We start from the raw sequence: 22,857 nt of genomic DNA, 5'->3' as shown, positions 1-22,857 counted from the left end.
CATCCTAAGATTACACTAAAAATCCTGGTAAATGAGGTGATGGCCCACATGGCAGCTTCCTTTGAGCAGATGTTACAAAGCACAGCAGCAAATGCCACTAATGGAAAATACTGTTACTGTAAAAGGAGATGAGACTATTTCCAACAACTTCCGGTTAAATATATTTAAAACTAAGCTGGCCAAAGGACAGTCAAAAGATAATTGGCTTACTGTACTAAGTGACAGTATTTTGTGTTTTGAAAGAGCAACCACATGAAGGGGTTCTGTAGGTTAAAATGTTTGATCATGAGCCACAAACAAAAACCAAAATAAGGCAAAGGTCAGAAAGCTGGGCAGAAGAACTAGTGTAACAGATTTTTTCTTGTTTTCATGGACCATAATGTTTATAACTTACCTCTAAGGAAATAAAACAAATAGAAGAACAGAAATAGAAGAAACCAGACACACAACTTGGAATCTGCAGATTAAAACCTCACAGACAACAATGTCATTCCTTGTGGCCTCAGAGTGAGAGGATGATGTAATCCAGTGTGGGTTCAGCACCACAGATACGTCCCGACACAGAGGACAGAGTGGGCTTTGTTCTGCCTGAGAAAAACCTTTTTTATCCGCCTGAGAATATGGAGATGAGCATGTTGGGCATGCTGAGGCCCTGCAGCGAGGACGTGAGCCGTTTGTCATGCAAACCAAGCTAAACAGAGACGGCAGTGATTTGTGGAGCATCGGCTCCCAGGCGGACACTGCGTTGTCTTTGTGAGTCTCATACTGAGTTGAGGAAGGAGCATGATGGGAAGTTGGAGGACAATCCCTGCTGTGAGAAGCTGCTGGATGGATGTGGCAAATGACATCACCACCTGGGTGGCATGATCGGGGTGGAGAACAGATGAGTAACTTTACGGATCTTTTCAGGATACATATGGAGTATGTTTAGTCGAGTGCAAAGCTTGCTACTGTGAGGTATTGAGTGATTAAATTTGAAAATTATTTTACTTTAGTAGAGTTGTCTTATTAAGTTAATTAATAATTAATTAATAATTTTTTTTTTTTTTTTACTTTATTCCCCCTAGCATATAATGCTGCATATAATGCTGCAGTATTGTACTTCTACCACACTATACTTAAACTACAATGAACTTATAAAATCCTACGCCCATCATCTATCCATTTTCTAGATCCCCTTATTCCAGTGCAAGGTCGAGGGGGGCTGGAGTCTATCTGGCTAAGGGGCAGGGTACACCCCGGACAGATCTCTAGTCCTTCACAAGCCCAACAGAGACAAAAAACCTAACATCCGATGCACCGTTTTACATTTAACTTCTCAAATAGGTACCTAATGGGGCCTTTTGAGCTATTTGGGTTTCACATCCGCAGCGGCTGCTGATTGGTCGTGCCTTGAGGCCCTCTTTGTTGCTTAAAGGCAGTATTGCACCTTGTCTGGGGGTGGTGTTAGGCTTGATGGAACGGGATATTCTTATCATGGATCCGCAGCCGACAAATCTGCAGCAACTGTGTGATGCTGTCATGTCAATATGGAGCAAAAACCTCTGAGGAATGTTTCCAACACTTTGTTGAATCTATGACACCAAGAAGTAAAGAGTTCTGAAGGTAAAAGGGGGTCCAGCCAGGTACTGGCACGGTGAACCTGATAAAGTGGATGGTGACCGTACAGGCCTATGACTGTCAGGAGGCATACTCAGAGCTATTTCAGGTTTACTATAAGACATGACAGCATTGTACTTTCACAAAATATGCATACAAATGACTAAATGTTTACATTTTGACTGTATTTATTTCTTTTCATGGGAAGAAACCAAAGTCCAGGACCGGGCAAAAAAAATAAAGTGCCAAGTAGAAAGTACACGTTCCAAAAGGCGTATTCAGCAAAGACAAGCTTTTCATTACAGATGGACATTTTTCCAGAACATTGCTAGGCGTTGTATTCAGTATCTGAGACGAAAAGGTGGATTGTTCAGCTTTTAAAGGGTCATTTGACCCAAATTCCCACATTTCCTCACAAGTATCTTGTGGTAATGATAAAAACTTTCTGAATGTCACACACAGCTTATGTTTCATAGGATTTAATTTGACCCACAGTCCTACAAGTTCACTGTAAAATTTCACAATAGATCTATTTAAGAGTTAATAAAAAGTCAGATTATACAGACATTTAAACACTGAACTTAATTTGTATATTTTTTACTTTTTGGTGCCATTATAACTCTTTTGCAAATAAAATCTGGAATTAAGTCATCAGTAGTAAAAAAAAGTAGAAGTACAAACTTAAATGTTCAACCGTTCTGGGGCAATGTATTCACAGAAAAAGTTTTAATAATCCAGGGAAATAAAGACAGTAGCTCTGAAAAGACTCACTTTGACCAGAAAATGTGTGCACAGCTGCAGTGTGAGCAACGTGAAAAACGTGAGACACAATCATCTCAGTGTTGCTAACTCACAGTGGTATATTTCACTTCTACAGTACATTTATATGTAACATGACAGCCAGACGATCACAACACAGCGGCACGTTGACATGGACTTTAATGGCCTCCAAGGCGTGCGTGCATGCCTGAATCTGTGCTACATATCTGCTCGCGAGCATAAAAACACACCGTCTGTAAAATGCCCCTCCTGTTTGTTCAATGATAAAATGAGACGTTCAGATTTTAACACATCTTGAGGTTTCACAAAAAAAAAAAAAAAAAAAAATACAACCAAATATCTTAAGTGCGAGTATTAAAAATACAGACTTTTCTTTTTTAAAATGCGATCCCAAAATAAATATCTTCTCCTTAATGTTCTGTTGATTATATTAGATCTTTACTGAGATTAAGGACTTTGGCAGTAAGCAGTGCACATGTGGCTTGACCTTGTGATTGAATACTTACATTTTACTTAAAGTGATGAAGATTCCTTTGCTGTCATTAGGTTTTTATTTTAGACTTAGTAGCAGGATCTGAATGTGCAGCATCTCAGAAACTGCGCCAGATGGGCACGATGAAGAAAAGAAGACCCACTGATTAGATTTTCTCCATCATTTCTTGTGTTTCTGAGTTAGGTTTTTGTATTATGTAACAAACAGAACGACAGTCACAAACCCAGGAAATACGGGTCACCTGACTGTGACATAGCAGTTGGTTCTGACAAAGCAGAAACTGTCTGAGAGATGTAGAAATATGCGTAACAGTGTACAAGTAAGTTAAAGCTTCACTAGTCAGCATCTCAGTCAGAAAATCATTACATTACCACAATGTGATGCAGCTTTGAAGCTCACTTTAGCTTTTCAGGATATTTCCTCTGATTAAGACTTTAAGCTTTCATCAGTGTTTGTTTTGGGACTTTCTGCCCCCTAGTGGCCAAACTCAGGTACTGCTGCTTTAAGGAAACATCTCTGACAGCGGCTGTTTCATTTGAACTGGTCAGTAACCTTACCACAACGTTCCAGACAGACTGGACCAGTGAGCCCTCAGCAGTGGTGTCACTGGTGTACTTTCAAAGGCAATGGACAGCATGTATGGAATTGTCTTATAATTCTCCAGCACGGAGCCGAGCGCCTGATGAGCTGCCAGAAATGAGACATGGGAGAGGAAGGTCCAGCTGGCTGCAGCCCAGAACAATCCATCACTACGCAGCTGATGTTTGTAGAGTCAGAGGTGTTATCAGAAACATGATCTATGGCTCAGCTGTCTGGGTGGGTCCAGAATCTAGAGGAGTCTCAGGAGGAGGGGCGCTCTCTGGACTGTCTGTCCACAACTCCATGGACTCCTGTGTGTCAAAGAACTCGTCAGGCCCTTCAGGAGACTGGGGAGTCTGTGAGCTGGAGCCTGCCTCGCTGCTGCTCTCTCTGAGCTCCAGCAGCACAGGCAGAGAGCCCGGGAGGCAGTAACCCTCCATCCGACCCAGAGCTAGTTCAGCTAAGGCAGTGCAGGGCGGCCTCAGACCAGGATCAGAAATCAGATCAGTTGAAGGATCCAAACTGACAGAAGCAACCTCCTCCCCCTCCACTGGAGGCTCAAGACTGTCTGGCTGGTTATCAGCACTGAGCTCAGGCTCATCTTCTGGTGAGTTATTTGGAGTCATAGGGACTTCGGTCGGGTTTGTAACAGCAGGATAAGCTGGATCGAAACCTTGTGACCCGAAGGCAGGAGCTGGCTGAGCGGGAACATTCTGGGAGGAGTGGGTTTCCTCGCTGCTCTGTGGGGTTAGGGAGACCTTATCGCTGAAGCTGAACCGTGGGGAAGTGTCGGCTGTGGTGGGAGAGGAAGGTCCAGCGCTGGACACTGTACTGGATGGACCGCTGCTGTCTGTGGAGACAGAAAATAAACCCACATACTCGCATGAATGAAGCTAAACAGTCCAAGTTTCTACTCAGGAAAAAACAAGTTCAGTGGGTTCTGTGACAAAAATAACAGACTAAACAGAACACAGAGGACAAGTTGCATTCTATAAATAGTCCCCAAATGAGTCTGGAATGAGACAGCTGAGGGAGGCCAACCTAGAAACATCAAATCTGGTTGTGAACAAGGACATGCTGCGATACTCACACCAAGGAGGTCTGTCAGAGCGAGATCTGAGAGAGATGGAGGAAGAAAGGACTCTCTGTGGGATGTACGAATCTACTGACGGCTGGTTGTGTGTGCCAAACATAGCTGACAGAGCTTCAGGGTTAAAGAAAGAGAGGGGTTGGAGGTCCAACTAGGTGAATATGATTTTATCTAGAAATACAAACATGAAACCTGTGGTGGTTTTCTTACCTCTGGTGGTCCTGGTGTGTGGATCTCCTGCATTCTCACACACGCTGGTGAGAAACTCGTTGACCTGTTTCAGGGACAGCGAGTTGTGCAGCGTTTCCAGAGGATAGATGGAGGGTACCATGGAGCAGCCTTCGAAGCCTACGGGCAGAGGAGACACATGATGCCCGCAGGCACATCAGCCCTCTGGCCAGGGAGTCAGAAGAGGAGCAGGAATTCGACTTAACACCCGACATCAATGTTTCACGCATACACACACTCCATCTTAACACAGCTCTCCTGTTTCCCTATAACTAGCTGTGAACTCCTGCCAGCCTCTATGCTTCATTTCCACACAGGCAATTTGCAAAAACTCATGCTGAAGGCCAAGAAAACACAAGTCGCTCACTAATTGCAAAAGCAAGCATATCTTTAACAAAAAAAGGAAAGAAAAAAAAAAAAATCGGCCTTTTTGTCAGTCCCATCACACATCCACTGCAGCTCCAACAGCAGCACACAGCATCAAACCGGCAGCTCAGGTCCCACCAGGGTTATCCAAGCCAGTTCACCCACTGTTAGTTCACAACCAAGCTACAATTCACCAGAACTGTTCAGTCACAAAGCGGCAAACTCCAGCTTATTTCCATCGCTTCAAAAACCTCAGAGGAGGATGTTTTCTGTTTCTAGGATGTGAGTGTACGTCAGATAGACGGCAAACAAGCAGAAATCTCATGCTGGTTAAGGTCAGGTATAAGGACGGCTGGCATTCAAACAGAGCGGCTGCTGCAGTGCTGAGTAAAACCACTTTCTATGTTGTCACAAATCACTAATGTGCAAGTTAGTGATGAAGTCTGCTTTAATCTGGAGGGGAAAAAACAAAACTGGATGCAAAAATATGTCAATATTCATTTCACGAAGCACTGCGACACATGATGTGGAGGAATGTGCAGATTCTGTTTACATTTTGTTCATTCAGCTTAAAGAAGAATGCAATAATGTTATTCTACTTAGGTGGGAGCTGAAAGAAACACTTGTCAGTGCATCTTGTCAAGGAAAAGCTTCCCAAAATACAGCACAGCCTTAAATTAGAAATAAGAAGTCCTGATTTAGATCAGGCAGAATTTGATCAAAGATGACTGATAAATGATAATGTGACACATTTCAGTCTGCACTTAAAACAATGTTTCTGTTCATGTGGGGGTGGAGGACACAAACTCTCACATCAATTTATTTATTTAAAACCAAATCTTTTTTGTTGCTTCTTTGCTTCTGCTGTTTTAATGCCCACCAAACTGCCTGATAAAAGAAAAGTGATTTCTTTTTCCATCTAGGTGGCTTTTTGTTGGTGTTTTATTGTGACAATAACTGGTATAAAAAATGAGAAATGGTGCTGCTGTGGCAGTTTAGAGGAAACTGCCTTTAATACAAAACTCTCACAGAGCTAGCTAATATTAGGTATGTGCCAAACACGACTAAAAGTCCAGATTTAAATATGTCAGTGGCATTCAACTGTAATAGTTTTTTAGATTTTAAAGAATGTTAAACTTTATGAATCTTCAGGCTTTAAAGGAGCACTATATTGGTTTTTAAGACATCTACAGGAGATGCTGCAGACAGCAGTCAACTACATACCTGAATTTCTCCCACCTCACCACCCTTCTCTGGAGAACTTAGAATTACAATCCACAATGTCGAACTACAACCATGGTTTGGTTTGTCTGTTTCAGTCTACTGTAAAAACGTAGAAGAGTAACCTTACAGCCTTCAGTTGTGAATATTATATTGATTTAATACCAACAGCTCTCCCATAAATGTTACAAACTGGAATCTAAAAAATGAGTCATAATAGAGTTTGATAGAAATAAAAACTTTTATATACTTATAAATATATTAGAGTAAAATATAAGGCCTGGAAAACAAACAAAAAACAAAAACAAAAAACTTTAAATAGCTAAAGGAAATAACTAAACTTGCAACATATCAATTTTCTGAAAATAACTAAGTACATTTGGGTTTAAATCCATCACTTTCCAAAAATCAATACTCTTTTTATTGCATAATTTATTAATGCTCAAAAGAAGAAGAAAGACAAATGAAGCAAACTGGGGAGCTAGTGGGATTATGCACCTGAGAAAAGGATGAGGTGAAACACCGCTGATGAGGGGTGGGCTGTGATTTGAAAAAATGGCCCAAAATCCCAAACAGCTCCCACAGCTACAGCTTGAACCTGCATAACCACAGAAACAGGCAAGCATGCAGAAACACCAGGAGGCAAAACCAAAGAGCAAGCACAGTCCCAACTAAACTGTGAGCAGTGGTTAAAGCGAGCACGAGGCGGGGGGAGGAGGAAGGGAGGGGCGAGGGGCAGGGCCAGGAGCTGACCGTGGAGGTACTCTACGGGGTCCTGGCCGGAGATGAGCCAGTTTCGGAAGAGGCGGAGGTGGTAGGAGCACTGGTGGAGGTGGTGGGCCAGCGCCTGGTCCAGAGAGAGTTGGCGGCCCAGGCTGAGGTCAGTGGAGAAACACCTCAGTAACTGGGCCACATCGTGTTCCTTCAAAGGCTCTGAGGAAGAAGAGGGAGAGCGAGTGGACAGAGCAGTGGACCAGGAGGGAGGAAGAGGAGGGGGAGGAGGAGGCATTACAGAAGACAAGAAACGACAGGCTTAAAGCTGGGAGAGATGGGGAGTAAAGGTCTGTATTACACAGATGAGAAGGGAAGTCAGAGCTTGGAAAGAAAAGGTGTAGGGACGAAGAGAGGAGTGGTGTGTCGTGTTCATGAAGAAGGTGCTCTGAACAAAAGCAGCGGCCAACAGTTTTTAAATCGGACAGCAAAACAATCAGAAAAAAGTGGCAAATAATTGAGAAGTTTCAGCACAAGCTTAAAGCAAGACATGAAAATAATAAATAAACCAACAGACATGTTGCTCCTCTACAGTCTCTCAACAGAATGATCCAGCGAGAGTCCACCGAGGAGCAAGAGTCACACTGGACATCAACAGGAAGCGGAGCAGCCCAGAACACAGAAAAATGACAAGCGCTTGTTAGATGTGCAGCTCGACCGGCTGGGAAAACGGACATCAATCTGATACCATCCTGTTAATAAAACTCATGGCCAACTAGGGTTGTCAACAAACTAGAATTTCAGAGTCGATACCGATACCCAGGAGTGTGTCAATATCATCTTTGATCCAGGAGGAGGAGCCGCATCGCTTACGCTGTCTTTGATGAAAACATCGTTTGGGAATGATGCTGGTAGATAAATGATTGATTTTAACCATCTTCCAAAAATTTCTCAACTTTTCTTTGACATTAAGAATAAATTATTCTGATTATCATTATTATCAATATTAACCCGTCTTTAACCCCTTATCATGTTTGTGACAAACCACTTCTTTTATTTGTTCACATCTAATTAATTTAGCTTATTTGTTTGCTTTTATTCATTTTTATTTATGTATTTATTTTATATTAGTTATTCATTATATATTTTTATTAATGAACATTTAATTGTATTTTATTCTAATCCAGTCTTTTTGTCTGTGTTATTTCTGTCCTGTATTAATTTTGTTTAATATAATTGTAAATACATTTATGAGTTTAGGGGTTAAGATTAAATAAAAGTTTGGTATTTGTCACATCATGATAATGTCCTTAGTGTTGGTGAAGAAAGTGCTGTTTTAATATTTTACTAGTTTGATACTGTAGATCACAGAATCCTGTTGCACAGGCTGGAAAACTGGGTTGGATTTTCCAGAGCGGTTCTTAACTGGTTCAGGTCCTATTTAGAAGGCCGGAGTTATTTTGTAACGATCGGCAGCCATGAATCCGAGCGAGTGGCCATGACTTGTGGAGTCCCCCAGGGGTCAATCCTTGGACCTCTTCTGTTCAACTTGTATATGCTCCCTTTGGGTAAAATATTACAGAACTATAGCATTAGTTATCAAAGTTATGCAGATGATACACAACTTTATGTGTCTCTGTCACCAGATGACTGCAGTCCAATAGACTTATTGTGTCAGTGTCTGGAGCAAATAAACACCTGGATGTGTTGGGTGGGTCACACAAAGCAACACATGACAAAACGTGTTTTTTTGTGTTTTTCTTTGAATATCTGGATATTATTAGCCAGTAAAATGAAACTTGGAAAACCAGTTGAATGTATTTAACACTACTTACGTGATACATATTTGACTGAATGGTTGAGTTAGACTATGAAACTATATGTTAGGGTTGTAACAGCACACCAAAAAAGTTCAGTACATACTTTGGTTTTTAGGTCATTGTTTGGTTCTTTTTCCGTACAGTAAAAGGAACAAATGTAATATATATATATACATATATATATATATATGGTAAGCCAGGGCGGGATCAGCCAGCAGCAGGTTTGAGTCTGTTCGTGGAGCAGAGGTGAACATCTCCTGCTCTGGAGCTGGGACTGCGTGAGGACCGAGGCTGTTGAGTGCGTTTGGACGGGGGAGGGGCCTAAGTCAGCACCGCTGCTCATTGAGTAAATGTTGTGTTATTTCACATCAGTCTCCAAAAGTCTCCAATATCACCAGAAAAATATAAACAGTCTTTCTGTTCAGGACTAAAGCACAAACTGAGGGGACTAAAAATGACCTCCCTGTCATCAGTAGAATTAGCCGCATTAGCTTCGGTGAGGCAAATAGCTAGCTAACTGTTCCGCTTACGTCATGGAAATGTCTCTTCCCACGAGGCCAGAACCAGCAGAGACTAGGTCGTCTATTTAAATGAATTAATTTATGATTTTGAAGAATAACGGCAGCAGGGGTGGGTGATATATTGAACATACTGAATGCATCCCATGCTGTTATACATATATATAAAATGGCTGTGTCGCAAACATTGAGTACAAACTGTCAGAGCAGCGTTTTAAGCCGCCTACATGGGATGTTCTTTGTATTTAGGCTTCTCTCACTCACAGCTGACAGACAGCTCACAGCCTGCAGTATTTTAATGGTGCCTAACTATGAAAACTCACACACACACATACACACACACACACACACACAGGTTTTCACTTTATCCTGGTGTATATAAATGATAGAAATACTTAAAAAAGCAACACAAAAACCTAGGAACAAATTTTCAAGCAGCAGCTGTAAAATACTGCTGCGCTCGCGCCAAAAATGGACAGAAATTATGAAGTTTAAAACACTGAGAAGACTGAAGTTAGTTGGTCTGCTGAGCGTTGGGAGCTCAGCTCACATTCATGCGTTCAGCTAATAAAGCTGCGTATCAGCTGGAGGAGGCAAACATGGCAACATCGATGTTCATGCTACTGGAAATGAGTATCAACATAGAAAACTTTTCAGTATTGTTTATTATCTGGGTATCGATCTTTCTGTTTTCTTTTGACAACCCTAGTACAAACACAAAAATGGCAAACCTAGGGACTGTTGTACCTTTCGCAGTGCACCAACGAGATGGAGCCACTGCTATAGTGGAGGTGTCATCTTTAGTTCCTGTGATCAAAGATACGTGTAAAGGACAGTGAAACAATAATATAGTTTGTAGAAGGTTTGTGGAACTCTGTTTCAAGTTGCTCTTTACTGTTTGAAAGGAGGACAAACATTTTCAAGAATGAAAAGTTTTAGAACCAGAACAGGCAGAAATCTCATATTCTAGCTCCACTACTACAGCCATACTCAGAGATACACGAAGACCTACAAAACCCAAACATTTAGACGTATTTACTGCATTTAAATCTGTTATTTTTTCCAGACAGAAAATAAAAGGCATAGTAGACAACAGGAACAAACCCATCAAACATAATCCCAAAATGACTGAACATCTATTAAACAACAGCAAAGTAGCGTCAAACAGCTGCAGTACCAACCACTGCTGGCACTTATCAAATAAGAAAAAAGAAAAAAGGAAAGAAATCAAATCAAAAAAGTCTCAACCGCCACATCTGTACACTCATAACCCTGAATTCATGTGTGCATGTATGAAGAAAAACAAAAACTAATCAATGTTTCTTTCAGAACACAGGAGATGGGATGAACAAAGGTGTAACCCTTCCCAAGTTTGCCATTAAGAATTGACACGGGTTCAATCAGCTGTGATTGATCCCTCTTCATGATTTATGCAGACAACTTCGGGTTTAGCATTACTGGGGAAAAACAAAAAGGCTGAGGTAACAGAAAAAGAGAAGGGTTAAACATTGATTTGCTGTTGGTGGCATTTAAACAATGATTCATAAATTCACAGCATCTACAATCATGGCAACAGGTGTGTATTTGATGTAATTACTGTGTACACATGCACTTACACACATATCTTTTAATTGAAAACTAATAACACTGAATTACTGGGTAATGGTGATTTTCAAACTGTATGCAGGATGTTAAACAGGGTTCCCACCCTTAGTTCATCAGCCTTGGTACTTCTGCTTTTAAATTAGAAAAAATGTGACAAAGATCAATCTTTAGATGTTAAAACATCAATGATGAAGCTTTTTTTCACTTTAATATTTATAGTTTTCTTTTAATTAAAAAGCTTTAACACCAGCCAGTGTAACAGATATGCTCGTAAAGCAACCCTGAGCATTAGACCAGCATGTTCTCCGTGGCTCATGAAGATCAGGGTCTCAGTTTCCAGCCTAACCGACAAAAAGCGCAGGGTTTATTTCTGATAAACGTTATCATGGAGAGAGAGCCAAACTATCTGTACCTGCAGAGTATTCGCATTATAAACACAAGAAAGCGGATCTAAACCTCCTTTGTCTCTTGCAAGCCTTCAAATCTGATGAAAGTGTGAAACTAAGATTAGAAAATATATGACGTCAACAGTGATATTAAAATCTTTGACCTCCAGAGTTTTTTTCCCATCTGGCCCTTAAAGTGAAACTTACTGAGTCTCTTAAGCTTACAAATCCTGATTATACCTCTATCACCATCTTAACAGCAAACTATCTGATATTTGACTTTAACAGAGCATAGATCAAGTTTTTCCTCTATAATAAACCCACAGTGGATATCAAAGATTTTTATATATATATATATATATATATATATATATATATATATATATATATATATATATATATATATATATATATACAGTCCTAAGAACAGCAAAGATACTGGGCAGAACCCTCAAGCTCCCAGGCCTCTGGACCCGAGCTTGGATGGATGAGACCGCCCACAGAGGGCGAGGGGACAATTTATTTATTTTTTTTAACATAATTTATGTTGTATATTGTTACACAATTCTCAACTTTAAAATATTTAGGAATAGAAAATAAAGGGGCTTATTGTAAGCTCATATCTTTGCAGCAGGCCATTTCATGAGCTCATGTGGTTTAGTTAGTAGAGCTGGGCTAAAGAAAAACAAACAAACAAACAAACAAACAAAAAAAAACATTCAGCGATTTTAATCGATTAAAATTAATTAAATCCAATATCAATTCATAAAACTTGGGAGTTCAATCTTTTTTATATGTCCTCATTTCTGGTAACGTGACCCTACTCTTTTGTGACTTACTGAGACTCGGCGAGATCTTAGCATATTTACACACAACTGGTTTCCTGTTTCCTCCGTCCAAAATCAGCTTCTCATGCTGAGATAATGTCAAGTTCAGATGTTTTCATTCACCAGTGTGGATTACATCCATTTATAAAGTCTTTTGCAGCGTATTACCGCTCACATTAGCAAGACCGTGGAACTCATATTAGCAGCTAATGCTAACAGGAGCAGTCACGTTCAACAACAGGAAGTGATGTCACCATGCACGTGATTAAAATAAATCTGATATCATTTAAAGTCACATTTTCTCTAGAACAGGTTTACACTTTGTCCTGTTATCAAACAGTAAACAGTCTGATGCTGTTTATCTTATTTACATGATGGCATGTCATAGCTGCTCTCCGTGTGCATGGCTGTGAGCACACACACACAGACACACATGTGCACGCTCAGCTGAACAAGCTGAATTTCTGAGTCGAATTACGGCTTTAAATGGATCCAGTATTGTTTGTAGGTTTTATTAACATCTGAGATCTGAACTTTAAGAATATTTTGAGCGACTTAACTGAATGAAACGTTTCATCTGGACATTTAAAAAGTTCTGTGGAGGTTAAGAAAATCAAAGCGAAGCAGACAAGCACTTAGAAAGAGATTAAAAACAATATCATTTAATGGAAATGATGTATTTTCCTATTTTCTTTTAACATTACTTTTTAAAGATATGAAAGCTATATTACTTTATTACTATATACCTCCTAATATCTGGAGCTTTCATATTTTGGATTATTCAGTGCTGCCCCGAGGTGGACCTCAGTTCTTCAGATTTTAATTCTAAGCAGCCAGACTTTCTTGTAATCTTTTAAAGTTGTTTTAATAAATAGTTTGCCAGACCGTTTTTAAGGTCTTCCTAAGTTTTTCTTGGCCATTAGCAGATGTTTTTTCTTTTTTTTACATTAATTTTTGGCACTTTTTCAGTCCAGTTCTTGCAACTGACCGTTTTCAGAAGAATCTGTTGTTACGCCACCTAGCTCAATAGATAAACCGCTGTTGTGTTGACACATAACAAGCAACTTAGAAAAGAGCCCATTTTAAATGGGATCTTTAGTTACCAGCAGCCCATCACAAAGACACATCATTAGTTCCTATTTCTTTAGCTGCACCTAAAAAGAAATGCCAAAGACAACACAAAACAGTATTTCTGCAGCAAAAAAACGATTTCCAAAAAGCTATTGGATTTAAATGATTAAATATTTAATTTTGCATATCTCAGTATGGTGAGCAGTGGGTCCCCAAAACATCTGAGGAAACTGGACAAATGGAGGACAGAAGAAGAAGTGTCAAGATTAATAAATCTCCAGCACATTATGAGGATCTGAAAATGATGTCTTTGAGAAAAAGGACAAAAATCTAGCAAAGACCTGAACCAGGCCCTGAGAGATGCATCTTCACTTTCAGCTGATCCATCTACTGTTTGCTGAAGCCCCATTAGAAATGGTATCCATGGAAACGTAGCTGTCTAGAAGCCATTTTTAAGGAAGGGAAACGGGGAGAAAAGGCTGAGGTATGCCACATGACACAAGAACTGGACTGAAATTCAGTGGCAGCAGGTCTGATGGGGGGATGGATCCTCCCCAGAATCCGGACCTCAACATTACTGAAGAAATGTTGGATCATCCGGACAGAAAACAAAACAAAAAGGCAGAAACATCCAAAGAAGAGCTTTGGAAAGTCCTTCAAGAAGTCTGGAGAACTCTTCCAACTTAAATGACAGAGCTTGTCTAAGAGGGTTCAGACTGTGAAGAAAGGTAAATAAAGCTGCTCAGCCTAAAATATTCACTTTCAAGTTCATTACAACTTTACAGACTGTCTCTACCTTGTATACTGTATTTATGTTTGTATATTTTTCAATCAACTGCTCCACCCATTTCCTGTTTAGATGGCGTAAATGAGTAATGGCAAAAACTGTTGCACAGTAAGTTGTATCATGCTGCTATGAAGCTTTTGTAAAATCTGCTGACATTCCCTGTCCCAACTTTTGTTAATATTTCACAAACTAAAAGACCAGTGGGAACCCTGGTTAGAAAGAGAATGTCAGGTAGTGTTAGAAAGCTAATGGGTAGAAAAAAAAACTAAAATAATTTAAACAATTAAAAGAGAAAAAAAGAGAGAAAAAAACGGAAACCTGAAATGCTGGAGGGCCATGTGGAAAAAAAAATACTCAAGGTCAAAAAACAAAAGTTTGAAGACATGCAAGGCAAAGGGAGGTGAAGTGGAAAAATACTTGAAAGAAGCAGACGTACCATTAGTCGGATGCTTTGCAAACGACACAGAAAATCGTTTTACTGCCGGCATAGACAACAACTCTGAGGAAATAAAAAAAAATAAATAAAAAATCACTAGTGTTACTATGAGCCACAGCAACTTAGATATCATGATTTACCATCCTCTGTTCTTTTCTAATGTGGACGCAATGGCAATAAAAAAAGAGAAAAATCAACCAAAAACCTTCACAAATAAGTATTTTATAGTCAGTTGTTCAATTTTTCCAGTTTACAAAGGAGCCCCATCTGAGGTGGTTGTAAAAATGAATGATTGATGCTGGAAGATGTGGGCCAACATGCCAATCTTCAGACGACTATGTGAGATGAAATGACTTCAACTTAAATGATAAACATACAAAGAAAAAAATAAATAAAACATGTATCATCCAGGCCTACGCTTTTCTTTTCCTTCTTTAAAGCTGACGACATTGAGCTGATCAGTCTCGGAAACCGTGGTTTACAGACACGTGGAGGCAGTGAAAAATGTCAAATGCTGAACCTGAGGAGGATAAAGAGGCTGCAGCATGACAATAAAGACTCACACGGACAAAAAAAGATGAATGAACCACCGCTATAATCTAAAGACATGCACACAAAAAATACATAAAATAAAATAAAAAAAAATAAAAATGATCCTTATAATAATAAGAGAAAATAAAAACTTAGGGTGGACGCACTGACTGCACTGAAACTGCAACAGTTCCTTTGATTCTTGAAACTGAGGTCTGACAAGATGGATGACAAAGACCAAGAGTGATTCTACATGAGACAACCAGGAGAATGGAGGCTGAGAGGAGGCGGATCTTCATGGCACAACACTGACACCTACTGGATGACATGACAACACACATCTGAGTCTAACAGTGTGCCCATGATGCATCACTGATCCTTTTCGTTTCCTTTTTAAATGGTTTAATATGTGCAGCCCTGGCATCCAGACTCAATCAGCAGAGGGCTGATTGACATCATGTTATCACTGTAAGTTGTTTGAAATTTAAAGTTAAGCTGAATTTTGGTTTAAAGATTAAGGTTCAGCTGAACAGCTGATTGCCACACAAAATCAGTGCATGAAAGCAAACAGGAAAAGGTCATCATATTTTGAACAAAGGAAAGTTAATGAAAGCTTGCTGGCAAAAAGTTATATGCTGCTTCACCCTTGCAGAAGACACACAATAAGATGCTGTGCTTTTCTGAATGGGAAAAGATTAAATTCAGCTAACGTCTCAGTAAAACCTGAACTGAATGACTGAACGTGGTCTCTGCTGCAGCTGCCTGCATGCAACTCAGTGTGACTTCACACGACACATTTAACGTACTCTGACATCCGTTTACATGACCATCAAAATCCGATAACTTGGAGTAATCAGATTATCGTAGTAATCTGATCTGAAGAGTTAAAAACCCTTGTCTACATTTCCCAGTCCGTTATGCGATACCTTTTGGAGTGCGCATGTGCATAGTGATGTAACTTCCTGTTATTTTCAAAGGTTCTGGTCTTTGTTGAACATGGTGGCACACACTATCTTACCATTAGCTGCTAATGTGGAAGCTAATCAGAGACAAAAGACACTACACATGAACAGTTTACTTTATTCACACCAACTCTACCACTGCTGCACGCCATCGTGTTTTTCTTTCGTGTTCTGCTAACATTCAACAACGCTACTTCTGTCTTTTTAAACGGAAGACATTAAAACATGGAAGTGGCGCAGCTATTTGCACATGCAGATGTATAAAAACTAAATAAATCAAGTCTTTGGGGAGAAATCTGGGTGTGTTTAGTCTTATTTATGCTCCTTTTACATACACAATATTTACATCCATTTTAAACGCTGCTGTTTCATACTTGAATGTGTCTCTTAAGTTGAAATGGTTGTTAGCTAATACCTCCACCAGAGGGCAGTTCAGCGTTTATCTGACGTTTCAAACAAATGTGACGATGATGGAGGAGATCATGATTATTGATTTGATTTGACTGATTATGATTATGTACATTCTCAGAAGGAGACATAAAAAGATGAAGCAGAGTAGACTGTGGTGGCTTCCGCAGCCATTAAATACATTGCAGCTTCTGTTTTGTTCCTTTCACGAGTTGCACAGTAGCTCAACTGCTCAACACCGCCACCATGGTTTGCGGTGGTACTGCTCCGTTTGCTCCATCAGAGAAAAAATTCCGTATCCATCATTTGTGTAGAACATAAATGGGCCTCATAATAATCTGATATACTATGCTGTCAACATAATCACTTGAATAATCTGATAACTCCAGAAATCAGGTAATAATCAGATTTTTGGTGTTCTTGTAAACAGGCTCAATGTTATATGTACGGTTCTTTTTTGAGTAAATTTCCAAATGTGGACTTCACATATTACAATTCCCGAAGTCTGGTAGCACAGACGAGGCAGCCTGTTCATCAACAAAGCACTACAAAGAAACACTAACATGTCAAAAGTGGCGTGAAGAGAAAAGAAAAGATGGAAAACTGTGGATTAGGTGACCAGAATGATATGAAAATTTTAAATAATAATAATAAAAAAAAAGGCATGCCACCAAAAACAAAAATAAAAATAAAATTAATCTATAATTTACATGTATGGGCATACGTGATAATTGTCCCAATAAATTCAGATTACTTTTGCACATCGCCTTACTATGATAACCTAACATAGGATATTTCATAGGTGAGGACAAGGAGTTGTGTATCTGATCTAATGTTGTCCTGTGCAGGTTTGGGTCTTTAACACACATACCGTCTTTGTAGGACAGACTGCCAGTGGAGAATTTTTTGCGATGTGCGCGTGCGTAGTCCTGCAGGTTAGGAGCGCTAGAGGAGCCACCTAGGACGGTGGTGCTGAAGAGCCCGGCACACTGAGAGCCTGCGAGGGGGCGGGGGCGGGGTTAGTTACCACTACATAACATGCCGTTACTCAAACAGCTCACCAGAAAGAGTCGGGGAAATAGAGACAGAGAGAGACAGAAGAAGAAACAGACAAGCAGATACATGCAACCCGTAACAACCTCCATCTCCATCTGATTTTATGTTTTAATAATATAGAGGCCGGTATGTATATCTTTTACCTAGGCTATGGGCTTATAATTAAGAAAAAAAAAAAAAAAGAAATCCACCCAGACCTTCTGTTAACATAGGTTTCTAATATTAGTGCAGTTTAAACAAATTTAAATTGTTTACATATGAAAGCCTTATGCCATATGAAAGTTTTTCAGACAGATTAATCACAGTTGTAAGATGACTTTAACAAGATTTTATTTCTTTTTTAACCACAACAAAAACAATCTCAATCCTAGAAACTGGACCACTGAGGTTTTGATTCAAGCTAAGAAAAAGCTAGAAATGTCTCATGTCTGTAAAACTTCTAACTGAATATTTGTCAACTTTTTAAATTTATCTATTCATCTTTTTTATTCGCACTAGGACAATTTTGTGAACAGGTCTTGAAAATACTCCTCAGAGTAACTATTTCAATCAATTTCATATCCTCTAAAGATATAAATTTATTTCAAATTCTTCTACTCCAAGTCATTTCACACTGCCACTGTTGCCATGACAACGGACATATTTAAACCTACCTAATCCACTTTGTTTCATCTCGGGAGACTGACGTGAGCAGAACGAAAAAAGGCGATAGCTGCCAACTTTGGAGGAGGATGTTTCTGACAGGACCTAGTGGAAAACACACACACACACACATGCACACAGATAAAATATGCATGTGGTTGTAAAAAAGTTGGTGTGAACATACTAGATGTCATACAACAGTCTCCACCACAATGTGCAAATAAGACCAAAACTATAGAGGAGAAGCTCTTTGTATAGTGTATAGTGGTGCTAAGAGATGAAGTGAAAGATACAACATCTGTGGAAGGTAACAAAGCAGTTATTCTCACCTCCATGGAACCGGTCTTATGATTGCGAATAAGCGGGGACCTCCTCTGAATGGTGATTGGCTCAGACAGTGGTACAGCGCGGTCAGTTTCATCTCGTGAGAGATCCTCCAGGCTGCCCGGGTCAGGCTGTTTTTGTCCATTCTAAATAAGCAGACCCATAAAGCTGAAAACACCGGATGCTTTTTGTAGGGCAATAAAAAGAAAGACAAAAAGGGCTGGATGTGATCGTACCTGCCGTGCCACCTCAGCAGATGCAGGTCTGAAACCAAACCCAGTCGGGGCATTCTCCTCCTCCTCAACACCTTTAACTCCGGGGCTGAAGTGGAGCTCAACATGGAAACGCTCTTCAGAGGAGATGTCCTTCAGACAGAAAATGTTTGAGATATACTTACTGAGATTTGACAGTTTCTCTGATCCTGTTTCCCTAAGGATGATATCCTTAATGTCAAGCAACTACACAAAAATCTAACATCTCCACTCCAATGTTGGAAAAATTATTACTCAAATCAGAACCTGATGATAAAAAGTCTAAATGTAAGGCTGGAAATCTATCAGAAACTTAATAAGTAAGGAGGATAAATGTTTTTGGGTGGATTATGTTCAGAGCTGTGACAAGGCATCTATATGCCCAAAATCAGGTTCTCACACAAGATAATGCCAAATTCGGATTTTTTCATTCACCATTAGATTATATTCACCTGTAAACTATTTACCAGCTCATAACCTCTCACATTAGCAGCCAACGCTAAGAAACGTGGGCTCTGCCATGTTTCATCACGCACGTATGTACTCCTAAATAAATCCAACAATGGACTGGGAAATGTAGACAATCTTTTGAACAGCGTATTTCAGAAGTGCATGTAGACACATCATTTCAGATTATTACAGTAATCTGATTACTCCCAGATTTCTGATTTTGATGGTCATATAAACAGGCTCAGTGTTTTAAAAAAATAGTTATCTGAGAATCTCTTTAATATTCAAGAAAAACTGTAAATATCTAACTGAATTTATATCAAATCAAATTTATTCAAAATCGAATAGAATCATTCTATTGGTTCAGGAAATTAGTGGTGATACGAAGCCCTGCATATTTGATTCATTTCCTCCTATTTTTGGCAACTTATTTTGTTATCCTTTACAGGCTGCTGAGCCGTCCTCCACAATGACACCTTGGTCTTTTCTTTCTGTAACCAAAGAAAGAAATCTGACACCTAATTCATTTGGAGACAATAAGGCTTCATTTGCTCCACCTTTTCTGTTGTGTTAACTTTGTTTTTGTTCCTTGTGTGAATGCACTGATCTGCAGATACGGTTCAGGTATAATCTGTTGTGGAAAGTGACGATATTCTGGGATCTTTTTAATCAATTAATCGTGGCGTTTAATATCACAATTAATTGTGAAATTAAGCAACTGTGACACCTCTAATTGCTGCTTGCAGTCATTTTTCAGTAACTGTGTGATGACTGTAACTAAATTGAACTCTTTCACAAACAGTCGTACAGGAATAAGCAAACTAGCAGGATCACACCTTATTGTTGTCCTCATACAGCATGATGACAATCTGCGTCATGTAGTTGAGTTCGGAGACAGCGCTGAGGTAATCCATGGCCCGCTTCCACTGCTGGTCCTTCTCCTCCTGTTGCAAGCACATGCAGAAGTGAGTTTGCTCTCCTTATTTGCACCCCATAAAATGCACATTTAACACGAGGATTGATGTTTGCTTACATCAAGCAAGCCTCCGTATCGGAAAATGCTGAGGAGGGAGTGGACATGGCTCTCACTGGTGAAATATAAACGTGTCCTGACGTGACGGCCGGGCGACATCACTCCACGAGAGTACCTGCTCACACAAAGTCACATAAGTCAAATCTGAAATTATTCTCCACAGTTAGTTGATGCAATTCTTTTAGTATTTCTTTCCATCAAAACAGCCTTCTGTAAAATTCTATGTATGCTTGAAAGTCTTAATCTTAGACTCACAGAGGATGTAGTTTGTTGACAGACTCATCTTCGTGGGTCCTCTGCAGGTCTAACTGGATCTTTCTGACCAGTGGGAGGCAGTAGGCATATGATATGTCCAGTTTCTCCACTTTACTTATGCCGTACTCCTGCAAAAACACAGACAAATGTGTAAGAAACATCCTTAAAAACCATGAAGGCAAAGAGAAAAGTATTATTCTGCAGCTTTCCAGGTCTTCCTTCGCCTTACCTGTGGGATGACGATGTCGGCTAAAGCTCGAGACAATCTGAACAGCTCCAGTGTGTCCTCCAGGCCCAGGGTAGCGTTGTGTATAACGTCGTACTTCACACAGTCATAAATGTCGGGTATTTTACTGATGTCGAAGCGGCCGTTCTTCATGCGGAAGTCTCTCTCCAGTTTGGACCAGCGCTGCAGCATCAGCTCCAGAGTCTCACTGTGGTACAGCTGCAGGTCTGGTGGTGGAGAAAAATCTGGCATCAACACTTTGAAAGAAACTTCAAAATTTAAAAAGACATCAATCCAAAATTATTACAAAGCATCAGGGTAAAGACGGAGGATTCTCACCAGCAGATTTGGGGTCTTCCATTCTTTTACGGATCTGCGAGGTGAGACTCTGAATGAGTGCGTAGACCTGATCACACGTCTCCACCGGGTTCTTAACTTGGTTCATTGAATTCACCAAAGAGGCGCTGCAGGTTGGGGCCAGCTGCCACACAGACATATAATCACAATGACTTCACCCTTTAAGCCCCATTTTTTAGCAATTTTTATTGGCTTGCAGTTTTTTTCCCTTTTTCTTCTTCTTCAGTCAAAAAAATGCATGTTGAAGCTCAGGTCCTAATCTCAGTCAACATCCATGATGTTTTCAGGAAAACCTCAGATGCCACATTATGAGGCTAAAATCATGTAAAATGAACATTTCAATAAATATAGCACCATAAAAGCAAACTTCTTTATGACCCTGAATCAGAATGAGCGGTAGAGAAAATTAATGAATGAATGATCAAATTACTAACAGAACTTTGTAGGATCAACACACAGACCAACAGTGATCAAGCGTCTTCTCATCTGCACATCAGTCTCTAGAGTCTTGGCTTCAAAAAACAGAAACTATTTTGATATGTACACTTTTTCTTCTAGGTGTTTTTTGTTATTTATTGTTATTTCGGAATGGATATCAGCCTCAAAAAAACATATTGGTAAGGCCCTACTCATAACTGCAGGAAGAATGTCTCCAGACATGTAAAACCTCACATACTGATCAAGATGAACAAGAATTTATTCAGCCCTCTGGTTTATGTGCTCTGCTCCAGCACTGATCACGTGTACTTGCTGCAGAGAGGGTCTACTGACTTTTAAAACAGAGCTGGTTAATCACCGTATCATAGTCCTCCTCTGTGAACTCCCTGTTCCTCTGAAGGATTTCATGGAGCCGGGCCTTGACGCGGTGCTGGCAGCCGCTCAGCGAGTCGCTGTCGTTGTCCAGCAGCCCATTCATGTTGGCGCTCTTCACCATCTGCACCAGGATGGGTGTCAGCTCACCCTCCAGAGCCAGCAAACCCTGCTCACACACACACACACACACACACACAAACACCATGAGCTGTCAGCTGACTTCAGAAGTGTTTCATTCAAAGTGAGTAGTAGATAACTAGTGAGAGGTATGACCAATCCGGTGTCGAACAAGGCACGCAGCTGGTCAACTAGCGTCAGCTGTGCAGATGTAACATTAAACATTATCACACTTTTTTTTATTTATTATATCTTATATGTATAAAGTAGAACTGTCACAAATTTCTACATTATAAACTAAATCTTTGGTAAATATAACAAACTTTCCATTGCCTACAGGATAAACTCATTCTGCTGGTTGGAAACTGGGATCAGTTTAACAGCGATGGCTTTGTTACTGAGTAACGGCTTTTTACAAATAATTGTATTAACCATTCTAGTCGTCTTCATTTAATTGTTCATTTTTATGACTCTATGATAGTATAAATGGAAATAAAAATTCTATTTCTTCTTGGCTTTTATGCTTTGACAACACAAAACAAATCTATAGAAACAAAATAGAATGAAATTAAATCAAAATAAAAATGATTGTTTTAAATCAAATTGAAGTAAAAACAAGGTAATATAAAATAAAAGTAAAATAAAAAATAAATAAATAAAATTTAAAAACTAAATTAAAATATCATAAAATAAAAATACATGGCAGATACAACAAAACTAACAAACCAAAAAGTTAATTAAATAGGGAAAACGTCATCACGTCATCTCTGTCAGAGGCTGCTTTATTAAAAGTGAATATGAACAATTTTGCAATAATTTGTCAACAAAAAAAACAAAAAAAATATTAAGCCCTTTTTGGTCTTCACTCAGTCTTTTTCAGAACAACTTCCAGTTTAGTTAAAGTCGGTTTTCCAT

General features: G+C 39.6%; 1 protein-coding gene across 6 annotated transcripts in view; it reads right to left on the bottom strand.

Moving 5' to 3' along the window:
* Window positions 1–1,769: 1,769 nt before the first annotated feature.
* ppip5k1a (diphosphoinositol pentakisphosphate kinase 1a) overlaps window positions 1,770–22,857 on the bottom strand; it is a 34,565-nt gene continuing 13,477 nt past the window's right edge. For 3 of the 6 annotated variants that reach the window (XM_041978855.1, XM_041978901.1, XM_041978768.1), the window contains 16 exons: window positions 21,809–21,991; window positions 20,995–21,136; window positions 20,659–20,882; window positions 20,430–20,557; window positions 20,175–20,289; window positions 19,978–20,085; window positions 18,677–18,805; window positions 18,446–18,586; window positions 18,128–18,221; window positions 17,290–17,415; window positions 14,518–14,580; window positions 10,153–10,212; window positions 7,110–7,289; window positions 4,752–4,889; window positions 4,542–4,655; window positions 1,770–4,301 (listed from right to left, as the gene is read on the bottom strand). In XM_041978855.1, coding sequence (XP_041834789.1) covers window positions 3,670–4,301; window positions 4,542–4,655; window positions 4,752–4,889; window positions 7,110–7,289; window positions 10,153–10,212; window positions 14,518–14,580; window positions 17,290–17,415; window positions 18,128–18,221; window positions 18,446–18,586; window positions 18,677–18,805; window positions 19,978–20,085; window positions 20,175–20,289; window positions 20,430–20,557; window positions 20,659–20,882; window positions 20,995–21,136; window positions 21,809–21,991 — 2,577 coding nt within the window. In that variant the 3' untranslated portion in view covers window positions 1,770–3,669. The remainder of the gene's footprint in view (window positions 4,302–4,541; window positions 4,656–4,751; window positions 4,890–7,109; window positions 7,290–10,152; window positions 10,213–14,517; window positions 14,581–17,289; window positions 17,416–18,127; window positions 18,222–18,445; window positions 18,587–18,676; window positions 18,806–19,977; window positions 20,086–20,174; window positions 20,290–20,429; window positions 20,558–20,658; window positions 20,883–20,994; window positions 21,137–21,808; window positions 21,992–22,857) is intronic. The other 3 variants (XM_041978980.1, XM_041979057.1, XM_041979124.1) reach the window with 3 other exon arrangements.

The sequence above is a fragment of the Melanotaenia boesemani genome, chromosome 1 (assembly GCF_017639745.1).
Source record: "Melanotaenia boesemani isolate fMelBoe1 chromosome 1, fMelBoe1.pri, whole genome shotgun sequence".
Classification (NCBI taxonomy): Eukaryota; Metazoa; Chordata; class Actinopteri; order Atheriniformes; family Melanotaeniidae; genus Melanotaenia; species Melanotaenia boesemani.
Note: the sequence above shows the minus strand (reverse complement) of the source record. Positions and strands in the feature narration are given on the sequence as shown.